Source organism: Mesoplodon bidens (assembly GCF_964165515.1).
Source record: "Mesoplodon bidens genome assembly, chromosome: 18".
In the NCBI taxonomy this organism is placed as follows: domain Eukaryota; kingdom Metazoa; phylum Chordata; class Mammalia; order Artiodactyla; family Ziphiidae; genus Mesoplodon; species Mesoplodon bidens.
Genome location: NC_138175.1, coordinates 57518343 through 57534486, shown reverse-complemented (window position 1 = coordinate 57534486; position 16144 = coordinate 57518343). Strand labels below are relative to the sequence as shown.

At 51.7% G+C, this 16144-nt stretch overlaps 1 protein-coding gene across 7 annotated transcripts; it reads left to right on the top strand.

The window, feature by feature from the left end:
* The first annotated feature begins 310 nt into the window (after nucleotides 1-310).
* Nucleotides 311-13767, top strand: HSPBP1 (HSPA (Hsp70) binding protein 1). 7 transcript variants are annotated; one of them, XM_081217084.1, is made up of 8 exons: nucleotides 311-332; nucleotides 1136-1342; nucleotides 3351-3555; nucleotides 5275-5499; nucleotides 8993-9148; nucleotides 9241-9337; nucleotides 9808-9919; nucleotides 13536-13767. In XM_081217084.1, exons 2-8 carry the CDS (start codon nucleotides 1139-1141, stop codon nucleotides 13608-13610), a joined length of 1074 nt encoding a protein of 357 aa, XP_081073210.1. In that variant the 5' UTR covers nucleotides 311-332; nucleotides 1136-1138; the 3' UTR covers nucleotides 13611-13767. The 7 variants fall into 7 exon arrangements, with proteins under 7 accessions (XP_081073210.1, XP_081073209.1, XP_081073205.1 ...); XM_081217083.1 differs by lacking the exon at nucleotides 311-332 and adding an exon at nucleotides 473-576; XM_081217079.1 differs by lacking the exon at nucleotides 311-332 and adding an exon at nucleotides 473-576 and having other exon boundaries at nucleotides 1046-1342.
* The last annotated feature ends 2377 nt before the right edge of the window (nucleotides 13768-16144 follow it).

Here is a 16144-nt window from a genome sequence, read left to right as displayed (position 1 = left end):
GGCAGCCTCCTATGACGAAAGGGGAAATTGAGGCCAAGAAGGCGGTGGGACAGGCCAAACTCTGCCTGGGTCAGGTATTAGTGTTGAGAACCCAGGGCTCCAGTAAAAGACGGAATCGGGGCCCAGGTGCAGGGGAAAATGCCCCGAGTGTGCTGGGACCTTCGCTACAGGAAACCACGGGGTGGGGCGGGGCCAGGAAGAGGGCGGGGCTTAACGGGGAGCGGCGGGTGCACGGGCACGGGGGCGGGGTTTAGCTGGGAGAGGGCGAAAGGCCTAGAACAGGGGCGGAGCCTTAAGTGGCGGCGAGGGGCAGAGTTTAGAACTGGGGCAGGGTGCGTGGTGTGGACGGGGTCTAGCCAAGGCGGAGCCAGACCGGGGGGCGGGGTCTACACTAGGGCAGGGTGGAGCTTGCAATGAGGAGGCGGGGCTCATTAGGGGCGGGATCCGGGCAGGGGGCGGGGCTTACACAAAGAGCGTGAGCGCGAGGGGCGTGGCCTAGGTGAGGGGCCGGGCCGAGCGAAGTATCCCGCCAGGTGGGAAAGACTTAAGAACCGGGAGAAGTAGCCTCACGCCCAGGTACGGCCCTTAGTTGGGTGGCTGCTAGGGGAACTTCCGGGCGAGACCGTGAGTATTTCCGGTCAATATGGCGGCGCCCAGCCTAGTCAGGTGCGGGCGGGTTTGCCTTTAGTAGCGGCGGCGACACGAGGCCCGGGAAGGTGAGGTCCGCCCCGCTCAGGCTCCCCTCTTCGGAGAGGAGGGAGGAGACTTGTTGCTAAGAAGACCACAAGGAGGGCTTGTTTCTCTGAAGGCTGGGCAGTGGGGTTGCTAAGAGACGGGAAGGACTGCAGTGGAAATGGAGGAGGGGGTTGCTAGGGAGAGTAGGTGGGGCCTGTTGCTAGGGAGGAAGGAGGGACTTGTGACTTTGGGGAAGGGTCCTGTTGGTATGAGGGAAGAAAAGAGGGCTGTGGTTAAAGGGGGTGTGGGCAGAGTGGTTTGGGGTCATGGGGGGCGGCGGAGCTCCCCTAAAACGCCACTTTATCAGCAGACCCCCAGGAATCGACCCGCCAGGACGCCAGAGCTACCTCACCGGGGACCATCCCCTACCCCAACACATTCTTCCCTTCTTTGCAAACAGCCCATGGCGAACCAAGGCTCCGGGAGCAGTCGCCTTCCCCTGGCGCTGCCCCCAGCCTCCCAGGGTTGCTCGTCAGGGGGCAGCGTCTCCTCCGCGGGCGGCTCCGGCAATCCCCCGCCACCGCGAAACCTCCAAGGCCTGCTGCAGATGGCCATCACGGCGGGCTCTGAAGAGCCAGACTCCCCTCCAGAACCCATGAGTGAGGAGGTAAAGGGTGGGGACCCAAGAAGCTGGGGTGAGGGACGTGGGGACATATCTGGGGAGGGGCGGGAGTCCCGCTGTGAAGGCATAGTAGACTGTACTTGTGCTCGATACGGTTATTGTAGACCGAAGGTCAGATCCCTGGATCCCTGCACTGTGCTGGGAGGCAGAGAGTCTTATGCTTAAAAGAAAAAGCAAGGGCTCTTCAGAGCCAGACAGTCGTGGATTCAGCATCACACAGCTGTGTGACCTTGGGTATATCACTTCATGTTTCTGAGCATCGGGTTCTTTAGTTGAAAGTTGATGTTGATGCTAAGAACAACAGTGGTACTTCACAGGGTAGTTCTGAGGTTCCAGTTGAAGTAGGGCTCAACACAGCACCTGGCACATAGGTCGTGCTCCTGAAAGCAGCAGGATATTCTCATTAAGAACACAGGCTCTGTGGACAGACCTCTTAGGTTCGACTTAAGGCTTTGTGGATGGCTGACTATGTAACCCTGGGCAAGTCGCACTTTTCCGTGCCTCCATTTTCTCATCTGTGATCACAGTGGGAATAACAGTAATCCTTAACCATGGAAGGTTATTTCGGAGATTAATAGCAATATTTGTTATACATGATGTTTAGTTAGCGATGACAATTACAGTATACAAAATATGGTGCTAATTCAGTTACATCCATGATGTCATTGAACCTCTGGGACCACGAGGTAGGCAACAGGCATAGAAAGATTAACATCTTGCCCAAATTTATCCAGGACAGTGACCACAGAGCCTGGCCAAAAAACAAAAATCCAGCGGCCAGTTCTCAGTGCTTATCTTATTTGACCTACTAGCAGCATTTGATGACTACACCCTCCCCTTGCGTTCTTTCTTCATTTGGCATCTGGAACAACATGCTTTTCTGCTTTTCATCCCACTCACTGGCTCTTCTTCCCTGTCTCCTCTGTTGGTTCATCCTCATTCCCCAGCCTCTTTTTTTTATATATATGTAAATTTATTCTTAGTTATTGTGATTACTGATATTTGAATGTGTTTTCTTTTTTCTTTTTTTTTTTTTTTGTGGTACGCGGGCCTCTCACTGTTGTGGCTTCTCCCGTTGCGGAGCACAGGCTCCAGACGTGCAGGCTCAGCGGCCATGACTCGGGCCCAGCCGCTCCGCGGCGTGTGGGATCCTCCCGGACCGGGGTACAAACCCGTGTCCCCTGCATCGGCAGGCGGACTCTCAACCACTGCGCCACCAGGGAAGCCCTCCCCAGCCTCTTAACCATGGAGCACACCAGGACTCTCTCTTCTACCCTCACTTCCTGTGTGATCTCATGTTGACATTTTCCTCTGATGATTCTCAAATTTATATCTCTAGGCCAGTGGTGCTCTCCTGGGGGGGTCAGTTTTAACCACGTTTGGCAATGGGTGGAAACATTTCTTGTTGTTGCAAATTGGTGGGGTTGGGGGGGATGGGAGGTGGGAGCAATGCTACTGGCATCTGGTGGGTGGAGGCCAGGGATGCTGCTCAACATCCTACAGTGCACAGGACGACCCCCACCGCAGAACAATCCAGCTCAAAGTGTCAGCAGAGTCGAGGTTGAGAATCCTCAAGGTTGAGATCAAGGCTGGACCTCCTCCCTGAACTTCAGGCAGCATACTCAGTATTTGGCCTTGGGTGTGTCATGGATCCCTCAAACTTAACAAGTTCAAAAGTGAGCTCTAATCTCTACTCCTCTCACTCCGCAGCTGCTTCTCTTGCAGTCTTCCCCATCTCCTTCTAGTTGTTCAGGACAAAGACCTAGGTGTCCCTGACCCCTCTTTTTCTCTCACGCCCCACAGCCAGTCTCTCCATAGATCTAGCGTCTAGAAGCGAGTCTGTCAGTAGAGAAGGTGCCCAGTAGGTATGTGTTGAGTGAAGGACACTCAGCTCTCAGATGTTGGCTGTTGTTATTAATGACCGTTATTCCTGAGTTGATTATTGATGAGTTTGCTTCTTTCCCCCACCCTCCCGCTCCGCCTCACCCGCCAGAGGCGCCAGTGGCTGCAGGAGGCCATGTCTGCTGCCTTCCGGGGCCAGCGGGAAGAGGTGGAGCAGATGAAGAACTGCCTCCGAGTGCTGTCCCAGCCCACGCCCCCCTCAGCGGGTGAGGCTGAACTGGCCGCTGACCAGCAAGAGCGCGAGGGGGCCCTGGAGCTGCTGGCTGACCTGTGTGAGAACATGGACAACGCTGCAGGTACAGCCAGGCCCGCTCCCACCTGCCCCCAGCCTCCAGGGTCCTGTCCCTTCTGCCTTCTGGTCTCCCTTCTGTCTCTTGCCTCCTCCTCCTAAGCCCTGGGTCCTGCTGCAGCCCAGCCCTTGTCCTTTGTCTCAGGGACCACACAACCAGCCTCCTCCCAGCCTCCCAGCCTCACCCCTCCAGTCTGGCTCCGACTCAGGCCCCAGGTGAGACTGCCCTGTCCTTCCCTGCTTGGTCCGCTTGCCATCGGGAGCAGTGATGGCGCCAGGTTCAGTCCACCACCTCCCTGATGCTCTCTGGGACTGACCATTTCACCCTAGTCTGCTGGGAGTCCATTGCTACTCCCTAGAGTAAGAGACAGGAGGTGGTCCTGGATGGGGTAGTCAGAGAAGGCCTTCCCGAGGAGTGACATTTGATCAGAGACCTGAAGTGAGGGCGTGAGTCATGGGATTAGCACTGGAAGAAGCATTCCAGGTAGAGGGAATGACCAGTGCAAAGGCCCTGAGGTGGGAACCTGCCTGGCCTGTGTGGGAACAACAGTGAAGCCAGCAGAGCAGAGTGAGTGAGGGGTGAGGGCTAGGAAGTGAGGCTGGGCATACAGGGGCTCACGGGCCAAAGTTGGTGCTGTGGGTTTTATTCTAAATGCCGAGAAGCCAATAGAAGGATGAGTGGTCACTTCCACTTGGAGGGGTGTGGTGTGGTCATTGATGGTGTGGATTTGTCTGTTCTGGACATTTTAGGTACATGGAATAGTAGAATATGTCACCTTTTGTGACTGGCCTCCTTCACTGAAGGTGATGTTTTCAAGGTTCTTCCATGTCGTAGCTGTATCAGAACTTTATTACTTTTTGTGGCTGACTGAGACGCCAGTGTATGGATGGGCTACATGTCGTTCATCAGTTGACGGGCATTTGGGTCACTTCCCCCTTTGGTTATAGTAAATAATGCTGCTGTGAACGCTGGTGTACAAGCATGTGTTCAAGTTTCTGCTTTCGATGCTTTTAGATATATATGTAAGAGTTGTCACAGGGTAACTCTGTATTTAACTTTTTGAAGAACGGCCAAGCTCACCAATACAGAAAACAGGTGGTAGGCTATAGTTTGTGGACGTCTGGTGTGGTGTGTTCTTCTCCCACAGGGGATGTTCTGATTGTCACAAAGACTGGGGGTCAGAACTGGCATTTAGTGGGCTGGAGCCTGGGACCCTGACCCTCCAAATGCTGACATTGTTGAGACACAGTGGCCTTGGACAGACCCCCAGTTGGGTGCTTGGGGAGAGCCAGCCCTTGGAGGCAGGCTCCCCTCAGCCTCACCTGGTGTATTTGTCCAGTTGGGCTGCCGTAACAAAGCACCACAGACTGGGGACTTAAACAACAGAAAGCTCTTCTCTCGCAGTCCTGGAGGCTCGAAGTCCGAGGGTTGATTTCTTCTGAGGCCCCTCTCTTTGGCTTGTATATGGGGGCCTTCTTGCTCTGTCCTCATGTGGTCATCCCTCTGTGCATGTCTGTGTCCTAACCTCTTTTTTATAAGGGCCCAAGTCATCTTGGATTAGGGCCCCATCCCATGACACCGTTTCACTTTCATCACCTCTTTAAAGCCCTGTCTCCAGATAGAGACATATTTTGAGGCCCCGGGGGTTAGGGCTTCAATGTAAGTCTGGGGGGACACAGCTCAGCCCATCACACCTGGCCTGTCTGCTCCCCTCTATCCACACAGACTTCTGCCAGCTGTCCGGCATGCACCTGCTGGTGGGCCGCTACCTGGAGGCGGGGCCTGCGGGGCTGCGGTGGCGGGCGGCGCAGCTCATCGGCACGTGCAGCCAGAACGTGGCAGCCATCCAGGAGCAGGTGCTGGGCCTCGGCGCACTGCGCAAGCTGCTGCGCCTGCTGGATCGGGACCCCTGCGATGCTGTGCGCGTCAAGGCCCTCTTCGCCATCTCCTGTGAGTGTCCCGGGGGCTGCCAGGGAGGGGCTCGGGACCCTAGGGCCGGTGCCAGCTTCCGGATCTGCTTTTGGGGCAGAGGGAGAGGGGCCTCGTGTGTTCGTTTATCCCCAGTACCCGCCGGGGCTCTGCTGGGTGCTGGGAACAGAGCGGTGAGCTTGCCACACCTGCCGCTGGTCAGAGAGCCAGAGCCTCACAACACGGGACGAGGCCCAGCTTGAGTGCTTTTAGGCCCCTCAGGGCTCTCAGTCTTGGCACTGTTGACATTTGGGGCCCCGATCACTCCTTGTCATGGGGGGGGTCCTCTTGGGGGCCGCTTGAGTGCCGTCACAGCTCAAGCTGGGCAGTCAGCTGCTCCCAGAGAATGCAACCCAGGATGCCAGGCCGGAGCCACAGGAGCTATCAACTCAACGCCCTTAATCTTCTGTTTACCCCTTTTGTGGTACCTCTTAAAGCCCACCCCTGTCTTCTCCCTCCCCGCTTCCCTCTCCGCACTGGTAACCACTAGTTTGTTCTCTACATCTGTGAGTCTGCTTCGTTTTTGTTCTATTCAACAGTTTGTTTTATTTTATTTTTCAAAAAAAATTTTATTTATTTATTTATTTAGTTGGTTGGTTGTGCTGGGTCTTAGTTGTGGCAGGCAGCCTTCTTAGTTGCGGCATGCGAACTCTTAGTTGCGGCATGCGTGTGGGATCTAGTTCCCTGACAAGGGATCGAACCCGGGCCCCCTTCATGGGGAGCGTGGAGTCTTAACCACTGCGCCACCAGGGAAGTCCCTCAGTAGTTTGTTTTATTTTTTAGATTCCACATATAAGTGATAACATACCATATTTGTCTTTCTCTCTCTGACTTATTTCACTGAGCATAATACCTCCAAGTCCATCCATGTTGTTGCAAATGACAAAATTTCATTTTTTCTTATGGCTGAGGCCTTTTATTTTTATTTATTTATTTTAAAATTTTATTTATTTTTATTTTTGGCTGCGTTGGGTCTTTGTTGCTGCGCACGGGCTTTCTCTAGTTGCGGCGAGCAGGGGCGACTCTTCCTTGCGGTGCACAGACTTCTCATTGCGGTGGCCTCTCGTTGCAGAGCATGGGCTCTAGGCGCTCAGGCTTCAGTAGCTGTGGCTCGCGGGCTCTAGAGCGCAGGCTCAGTAGTTGTGTCACAGGGACTTAGTTGCTCCGCAGCATGTGGGATCTTCCCGGACCAGGGCTCGAACCCACGTCCCCTGCATTGGCAGGCGGATTCTTAACCACTTCGCCACCAGGGAAGCCCAAGGCCTTTTATATTTTTAAAAATTGATGTAAAATTCACATAACTATTTTAAAGTGTACAATTCAGTGGCATCTGTCTTCTTTTTTGGGGGGTGGGCATGGCTGCATGTAGTAGCTACCATTTGGAAAGTGCTTAGGACAGGCCAGCCCTGGTGCTACGAGCCCTTTGCTTGCTTGGTCTCCTGACTGCTCCTGCCGCCCGGTGCATGGAGGCTCACAGAGGTTCACCCTCTGGCCCCACACCAAGAGAAGGTCAGGTTGAGGAGTGTGTGAGAGCTGCAGAGGAGGTGGGTGGGGGAGCCCCCAGGGAGATGCATCTCCAGGCCACTGGCACCTAGTGGGCTCAGACCAGGGATGCTGCTCAACATCCTCCAGTGCACAGGGCGGCCCCCATGACACAGAATGACCTGTACCCACATGTCAGCTGTGCTCAGTGGAGAGGCCCCGGAGTGAGGGGAAGTGGTGGCTCCTGGATCCGCCGTGAAGGCAGAGCCAGTGGGCTGTGCCTGCCGAGTGGACGTGGAGGGTCGTCATGTCTTCCCCTCACCATCCGCCTGTCCTTTTTTAAATTTTTTAAATTGAGTAATGTTTTATTTAACCCCATATATCCACATTATTATCATTTCAGCCCATCGTTATGTGGCGTATTCATGAGACACTTTACATCTTTTGTTTTCCACTCTACGCCTTTGAAACCCAGCGTACATCCTACATGTAAAGCACATCTCACCTCAGGCTGTATTTTTAGCGGTCAGTGTGGAGTGTAGTTCTAGTGAGGAGACGAAGTTGTGCTTAATGGGAACATGCTGTACCACTGCTTCACTTTTTTACCCTAAACTGAAATAAATTAAACTCAAAGGAGATTAACAACTCAGGTCCTCAGTGGCACTTGCCACATGTCAGGGATTTACTGGCCACGGATTTCTGGGGGCTCCCATCTATCCTGGCCTAGACCCTGCCCAAGGCGGCACCTCCTTGGAGGTGCACCCCTCAGTCTGGTTCTGTCATACTCGGAGGCCTTCCAGGGTGCCTGTCACCCTCACAAAGTAGTCTGGCTCTCTGGGTCTTAGTTTCCTCACCTCCTAGGGTGGTTTTGAGGACTAAAAAGAGATAATGTTCCCATCAATGGATGGATGGATTAAAAAAAGTGGCTTATTCATACAATGGGATACTGTTCAGCCATTAAAAGGAATGAAATATTGATTCATGCTGTAATCTGGACGAGCCTAGAAAACATGCTGAGTGAAAGAAGCCAACCACAGAAGACCACATAGTGTTGGATTCCATTTATATGAAATGTCCGGAATAGGCAAATTCATAGATATGGAAAGTGGATTAGTGGTTGCCAGTTGGGGGAGGGACTGTTAACAGGTATGGGGCTTCTTTTGGGAGTGATGAAAATATTCTGGAGTTAGATAGTTATGGTAAGCCAACCTTGTGAATATACTAAAAACCACTGAATTGTATACTTTAAAAAGGTAAATTGTACAGACTGTGGAATTATATCTCAATTAAAAAATAATTTTTTTAAAGTACTCTGCTCGTTTTTTTAAAAAAATTATTTATTTATTTATTTATTTATTTTTGGCTGCCTTGGGTCTTCGTTGCTGCGCGCGGGCTTTCTCTAGTTGCGGCGAGCGGGGGCTACCCTTCGTTGCAGTGTGCGGGCTTCTCTTGTTGTGGAGCACGGGTTCTAGGCGCGTGGGCTTCAGTAGTTGTGGCACACCGGCTCAGTAGTTGTGTTGCGGGCTCTAGAGCACAGGCTCAGTAGTTGTGGCGCATGGGCTTAGTTGCTTTGCGGCACGTGGCATCTTCCTGGACCAGGGCTCGAACCCATGTCCCCTGCGTTGGCAGGCGGATTCTTAACCACTGCACCACCAGGGAAGTCCCGAAATTAAAGATACTTAAAGGTAATGCTTGCGAAGCACGGACCCATAGAAATCGATGAGGAGGAGGATGGTGATGATAAGGATGGTGATGATACTGATGACGATATTGGTGATGATGATGGTGATGCAGGTGATGGTCTTGATGGTGATGATTGTGGTGCTTATGGTGGTGATGGTAGTGGTGATGATGGTAATGATGATATTGGTGGTGATGATGGTGGGTGATGACAGTAATGATGGTGGTGATGATGGTGATGGTGAGATAATGGTGATGATAATGGTGGCAGTGGTGACTGTCACCTCAAGGCCCTGCCTTCCCCCCTCCCCAGGCCTGGTCCGGGAGCAGGAGGCTGGGCTGCTGCAGTTTCTCCGCCTGGACGGCTTCTCTGTGTTGATGCGGGCCATGCAGCAGCAGGTGCAAAAGCTCAAGGTCAAGTCCGCGTTCCTGCTGCAGAACCTGCTGGTGGGCCACCCTGAACACAAAGGTAGGGTGGCCAGGGCAGGGAGCTGGGATGGTTCCTGGCGGGGAGTGCACAGGGGAAGGGACTGCCCCTCTGACCCCGTGGCCCTTCCGCAGGGACCCTGTGCTCCATGGGCATGGTCCAGCAACTGGTGGCCCTCGTCCGGACAGAACACAGCCCCTTCCATGAGCACGTGCTTGGAGCCCTGTGCAGGTGCGCTGGGGCCCAAAAGGACCGGCCCCACCGTGGGGGCTAAAGAGTTTAGGGTCAGAGAGGAGCAGGAACCACAGTGCTGGCCCTCCCTGAGCCTCAGTTTCCTCACCTTTGGGGGCTGCCGCAGCAGCCTGGGGAGGAGGGGGAGAGTCTTTCTTACACTCATACTCCCCCATCCCCCACACAAAGTACAAGCAGATTAGACTCTTAAAACACGACGGGATGGAGCAGCTGGAGAAGCAGGCAGCAGCCCTCACGTGTGGAGTCGGCTCCAGGCCAGGCACTGTGCTGAGTGCCCTGTTTTGTACAAGTCTCATCAAAGTCCCTGGGCTGGGGCGGGGACTGGAGTGAAGTCCACGTTGCAGGTGGGGAAACTGAAGCCCAGTGTGGGGGAGCGGCTTGCCCAGGCTCCCGTGGTTCGGGGTGCTGTGCAGAGCGAGGTCCCAAGGACTTTTCTCCTGTCCCCGCAGCTTGGTGACGGACTTCCCCCAGGGTGTGCGCGAGTGCCGGGAGCCCGAGCTGGGCCTGGAGGAGCTTCTGCGGCACCGGTGCCAGCTGCTGCAGCAGCACGAGGAGTACCAGGTACTGCTGATGGGGGTGGGGCGGGGGCGCTGGCCCAGGGGACCTGGCTGTGTTTTGTGGGCGGGGCCAGCCTGGTGCCTGCCTTCTGGGTCTCTGTGGTCTTCGCCCACGCTTTTGTTTACATCCGCTTTTCGATTCATGTGTTTCTCTAGTCGTCATTCAGCAAACATTTACTGCCCCCCCCATGTGACTCGTGCTGTGTTAACACCAGGGGGATTGCAAGGAGAACCAGAAGCTCGGGGTTTTGAGAGTTAAAGAGTTAACGAATTCATTTAATTTTTTTTTTTTTTTTGGCCATGACTCACAGCTTGCGGGATCTGAGTTCCCCAAGCGGGGATGGAACCTGTAACCCCTGCAGTGGAAGCATAGAGTCCTAACCACTGGACTGCCAGGGAATTCTCCCAAACTCATCTAATTATTATCCAAATTATTTAATATTATTGTTTACATCATATCATTCAAATATTTAAGTATTTATTAGATTGATAAATAAGTAAATGATAAATAGCAACAAATTAAATATTTGATTAAATAGGTAAGTAATATGTGATAAATAACAACTCATTAGCTATTTAATTAGATAAAGGGTAACAAGTGATAACAAGCAATAAATAACTCACTAAATAGTTAAATAGATAAGTAACAAATAACTGATAACAACTCATTAGATAATAATTATATAGATATTGAGTAACAAGTGATAAGTAACAACTCAGATATTTAAATAGATAAGTAACAAATAAGTGATAAAGAACAACTAATTACATATTCAGTAGTTATTTAATTATTTAAAGGATTAAGTGATTTAGTTAACTTTATTTAAGTAATTTATCCAGCCGTTATAGTACCGCCCAGACGCTGGTGCTTCAGCAAAGCTGGACACAGCAAACGTGCCAGCTTCTTGGGACTTCCATTCTGCTGAGATCATTCCTCTGTGGACACCATCAGGTGTTTACAGAAGGGTGCTGGGCACTGGGTGTGAGGAGCGGGGGTGACTGGGAGAGGCACAGTGCCTGCCACCAGGTGCTCACCCCCTGACCTTGTCACAGGAACCCATGGAGACTTGTGCCCGTGGGGGGCAGGGGAAGCCCTGGCCCTCGTCCGGCCTGTGGTTTTAGCCATCCTTGCTTGATGCATCCATGTGTTTGTTCCCTGAGCCTGTGGTGTGCCAGATCCTGGTACCAGACCATGAGACCAACCTGGTGAGGGAAGCCTCGTGTGAACCGGCCAACGTGCCTTTTTTTTGTTTTCAAAACAAATTTTAACAGCTTTATTGAGGTATAATTTACCTATATTGAAAGTGTGCCATGTGAGAAGTTTTACATATGTATACAACTGTGGAAACCTTCATTTTTCCATCAGGGGCAGGTCACCCATGTGCCAGGTCCCAACCTGAGCACTGGAGATTTGGTGGGGAGCAAAGGGATACAGCCTTGTTTCTCACGGGGCTCATGGGGTAACAGATAAAAATGTAGACAAACATATACACAAATACATATTTACAGATACATATCTATACACACACGTGTAATATGTATCTATATAATTTAACATATACTGTTGTGTATAATATGACATGAGGAAGTTAGAACTACAGTGAGGAAAAATTAAACCAGTGAGGGGTTAGAGAGTGGTGGGCTGTGATGTTTTAGGTGAGGTGGTGCAGTTGTTTCCTAGAGCTGCTGTAACAGAGTACCACACACTGGGTGGCTTAACACAGAAATGTGTTCTCTCACAGTTCTGGGGGACAGAAGTCTGAAGTCAAGGTGTCAGCAAGACCGGGCTCCCTCTGAAGGTTCTAGGGAGGAATCTTTCCTTGCCTCTTCCAGCTTCTAGTAGTTGCTGGCAGTCCTTGACGTTCCTTGGCTTATGGATACATCCGTCACTCCGGTTTCTGCCTCTGTTTTCACACGGCCTTCTTTCTCCCCATGTGTCTTAGAACTCTTTCCAGATATGTAAATAGAGGTGTGCTTTAATTTCAGTGTAATTCAATATTATAATTGCATAGTATTCTCTAAAGTGACTACATCATGATTTAGCCAGTCCTCTTTTGTAGGTAATTTTGTGGGCCCTTTGCAGAGTTAAATTAAATTACATTGGTGCTTTAGGCCCCATAGTCATGTGGTTCAAAATTCAAGAGGCACGAGAGGATAAACAGTGAAAAGTCTCCCTCCTACCCCTATTCCTGTCCACCCAGTTCTTCCTGTGGCCTTCCTAAGATAGTCTGTGCACATACAAGGAAGTGTACACATCAGTTCTTTTCCTCTTCCTCTCTTCATTTTGTGTAAATTCAGCCTATTCTGACCACTATTCTGCTCTTGCCGTGTTCCCTTTCATAACACACCCACGAGTGTGTTTCCTTTCGTTGCCTATGGCTCTATCCTCTTGGAGTTTGTCTCCACTCTTCCACTACCATCAACTCTGCTAAAAGAATAACCTTTTACACATGTAACTTTAGGAGTATGTCTATAGAACAATTTCTAGAAAGGGAAAGGCTGGGTTAAGATAGGTTAAAGATGAAGTTACAGGGTTTAAGTGCCACGTCCGTAGCTGTTGCCAAGTTGTTCTCCATAGATGTTGAACCAGTCGACACTGCAGCCATGAGGGTGCTCAACTTTCCCACATCCTGGCCAGGATAGGGTGCCTCAAGACATTTGACCTTTCTTCAAGTTTTTTCCTCAAGCCATTTGACCTTTCTTCAAGCTTATTGGTGAAAAGCAGTATTCCAGTCCAGTTTATGTTTATGTTTGCATGAGTGAAGTTGGGCATCTTTTTCCTTTTTTTGTGAACTACTCATTCATATCCTTTGCCCATTTATCTAATGGGTGGTGGTTTTGCAACTGATTCATTAAAGCTTTATTTTTTAAAATTATTTCTTTATTTCTTTATTTTTGGCTGCATTGGGTCTTCGTTGCTGCCTGCGGGCTTTCTCTAGTTGTGGCGAGCGGGGGCTACTCTTCGTTGCGGTGCGCGGGCTCCTCATTGCGGTGGCTTCTCTTGTTGCAGAGCACAGGCTCTAGGTGTGCAGGCTTCAGTAGCTGTGGCGCATGGGCTTCAGTAGTTGTGGCTCACGGGCTCTAGAGCGCAGTCTCAGTAGTTGTGGCACACAGGCTTAGTTGCTCCGTGGTATGTGGGATCTTCCTGGACCAGGGCTCGAACCCGTGTCCCCTGCATTGGCAGGCGGATTCTTAACCACTGCGTCACCAGGGAAGCCCCCATTAAAGCTCTTGAAGCATTAAGTATGTTAGCCGTTTGTGATGAGTTACAAATATTTTTCACCCCAAATTGTTGTTTTTCTTTCACTTTTGTTTCTGGCATCTTTCTGCTATGCAGATACCTTTTATGTTTATGTGGTCCAATCTATCAGTGCTTCTTTCTTGGTCTCTGGAGTTTGTATCCATGGAAGGGGTTTTAAGTAGGGATTAATCGAGGTTGGTCATTTCTGGGAGTTAGGAAGAGCTGGAGGGGGCTGATGTGAGGACAGACCAGTGGGGTGAGACAGGAAGCTTCTGGGATGGTGGGTGGGAGGGAAGAGGAGCCGTTTCTGCGGGCAAAGCTGGTGAAGGCAGGGGGTGGTCTCTGCACTCAGGGCTCCCAATCTCATACCCCAATCCAGGAGGAGCTGGAGTTCTGCGAAAAGTTGCTGCAGACCTGTTTCTCCACCCCGACGGACGACAGCATGGATCGGTGAAACCCGGTGGCTTCTCCCCATCTCTTTGTGGGAACCCCAGGCCTCCTGACTCCCCCTCACCCACGAGTCCCTCTCCCAAAGGAGAGCAGGGCCTTGTTGGTGCCGGGGCGTGTCAGCTCATCTCTTCTCAGCCCTCAGGAGGGGCGCTGAAAAAGGCACTGGCTCCTTGGACCCCACCTCTCGCGCACTCTCACTGCATTCCCCCTTCTCGTGTCCACACTGGTCTTCCAGTAAAGGTGTTTCTCCTCCACCACCTCCTTCACTGCCACCTTTGTCACCTCCCCTGGAGAGTGCCTTGGTTGGGGAGGAGGGGCACGATATTAGGGGATGTGGGGAGCCGTGGAGGGAACACCAGCGGACGGAACCTGGGAATAATAAAAGTGTTGCTATCTAAAGTCCAGAGCTATTGTCTTCTTTCATCCTCCTGGCCTCTCTGGAGAAGGAATGTGTGGGATATTCCGCCTCTTTGGCCCCCACCGTCTCTGTAACTACTCCTCTGTTTGAGGACTCTCAATGTTAGACACCCACGCTGCTGAGCCTAAGGCGGAAGCCAAGTTCTTTCCCGGCAGGACGTGCGGGGGGGGGGGGGTGTCATCACGTGGCTTCAGCTCCTTCAATCAGAGCTCGCCGTGCGCCCGCTCGCGAGCCGCGGCCAGAGAATGGGGAGCACGTGCTGGAGGTCCCGCTGTACTGCCCGCGCCAGGGCTAGTGGTCAGGCTGTGGTTGGGCGTGGGCTTAACCACTGCACCACCAGGGAAGGCCCCCCCCCCCACCAAACACTTTAAGAAGCTCCTTCCAATTCTAATACCAAGAACAGCATTGTCGAGCTGTGAGTTCTGACAAGGTGGAGACCCAACTTCAGTCCTAAGCCCCTGCAGCTTCCCAGGTTCTTGGAGATGGACTTCGTCAGGTTCCATTTGGTGATTGAATATGGCCAACCCCCTGCCCCTCAGTTCCTGAGCTTATGCGTTAAAACAGTGTGGCAACTATGCAATCGTATTGGGGAAAAAGCAAGCAAAATGCTGTGCAAACGACAAAAGAAGCTGATGTAGAAGATGATGCAAGGAGCAGAAGGAAATGCCTCACAAATGCTTCAAGCTGTATAGCAATAGTAACCTGTGTCCATTTTTAAACAAGACCTCAAAGATGAGAAGGTAAGCTTGGCAAACCTAAGGAAACAAACTGAGGACTGTGGTAATTAATAAATTAGATGGCTCAACAAATATCTGCTCCCTCTCTGCACCTCCATGAGAGAAGTACATTTCCTCACCCATGATGGGTGGGGCGTAGGTGCCTGCCCCATGACTTTGGGCTTGACCATGTGACTTGCTTTGACCAATGAATGGATGGTGGCACATGTGCGGCAACCTGAGACTTGAAATGTGCTAACACAGTTTGGCTTGATCTGAGGCGCCTCTGTCTTTTTTTTATGAGATGGTGCCCTGGAATGTCCATTGGTGCCCAGAGTATGAGAGACATAAGGAACAGAACCAGCCTCACCAACCTTCACACCTGCAGCTCTAAGCTGTGAGCATGATAGGTTGTGGTTGCCTGTCACTCAGCAGTAGCTAAGAACATCACATGCAACAAATACACTGGAAATAGCAAGGAGAAGAGACACGGCTGTAAAATGAAGTTACTGACATGTGGTAATCAGCAGATGCAGGTAGAAATGACAAAGATTAAAGCAATTACAGAGAAGCTAACAGATGTTAGGCACAAATGCATAACTGACATCCTTGAAATAGAGAACAAACAACTAGAATAGGATTCAGTAAAAATGTCCCTGAAATGGAAAAGGTAAATCTGCGAGTTAAAAAAATTAAAAAATGCCGAGTCCTTACACGCACTTACAACGCTGATTCTTACAGAAGGCCTGTAACATGGCAAGAGAGGGGAATGAAAATTGAGGAAACTGAGGCTCAGAGCAAGATAGGACCTTAAAGAACATGGACACAAAGTCTAGGAGAACCCTTCCAGTCGATGTTGTTAGAGGACACTTTGTGCAGCGGCTGGCAACAGTAAAGACACGGCCTGGGCAAAGGCCTAGAAGTGGGGCTGAAGTCAGCCCAAGGCACAGAGGAGGAAGGCGTCGAGAAAGATCGCGGCGGGACAAAAAGCTCCTGGCCGGGGTTGGAGAGAAAACCCGAGATGGATTGCTCAGGAGCCGACCCTGGAGCCGAAGCAGGAATGTGACTGGAGGAGACAGAAGAGCAAGTGGATACCCAAAGGGAGCGAGAGGATAGAGAAATTCAGGAGCAGGATTTCCTGTGGACTTTGGAATGGAGTCGCAGAGAAACGATGCCCTAGTGTGCAGTGGGGCCTGCGCACTGGGTTGCCTGGGTTTACTCAGGGAGAGACGGTTGGCACATATCGGCGCAAGCACTTCTGCGGCGGAGTTATTCTAGCTGGGCGTGGTCCGCAGCGGCTGGCCCAGCGCGCATGCGCACTGTAGGGCTCGGGCGCGTGGCCTCCGCACACCTGCGCACCGAGTCGGCGGCGGGAGGGCGGGGCCTCCTGCGTGCCTCCGTTCT

Bases quoted from the DNA above. Each gene is read 5' to 3' on its own strand.
- HSPBP1 (XM_081217084.1), top strand. From the start codon at position 1,139: ATGGCGAACCAAGGCTCCGGGAGCAGTCGCCTTCCCCTGGCGCTGCCC. The intron at 5,500-8,992 runs GTGAGTGTCCCG...CCCCCTCCCCAG, and splicing joins GGCCCTCTTCGCCATCTCCT to GCCTGGTCCGGGAGCAGGAG. The intron at 9,338-9,807 runs GTGCGCTGGGGC...CTGTCCCCGCAG, and splicing joins GTGCTTGGAGCCCTGTGCAG to CTTGGTGACGGACTTCCCCC.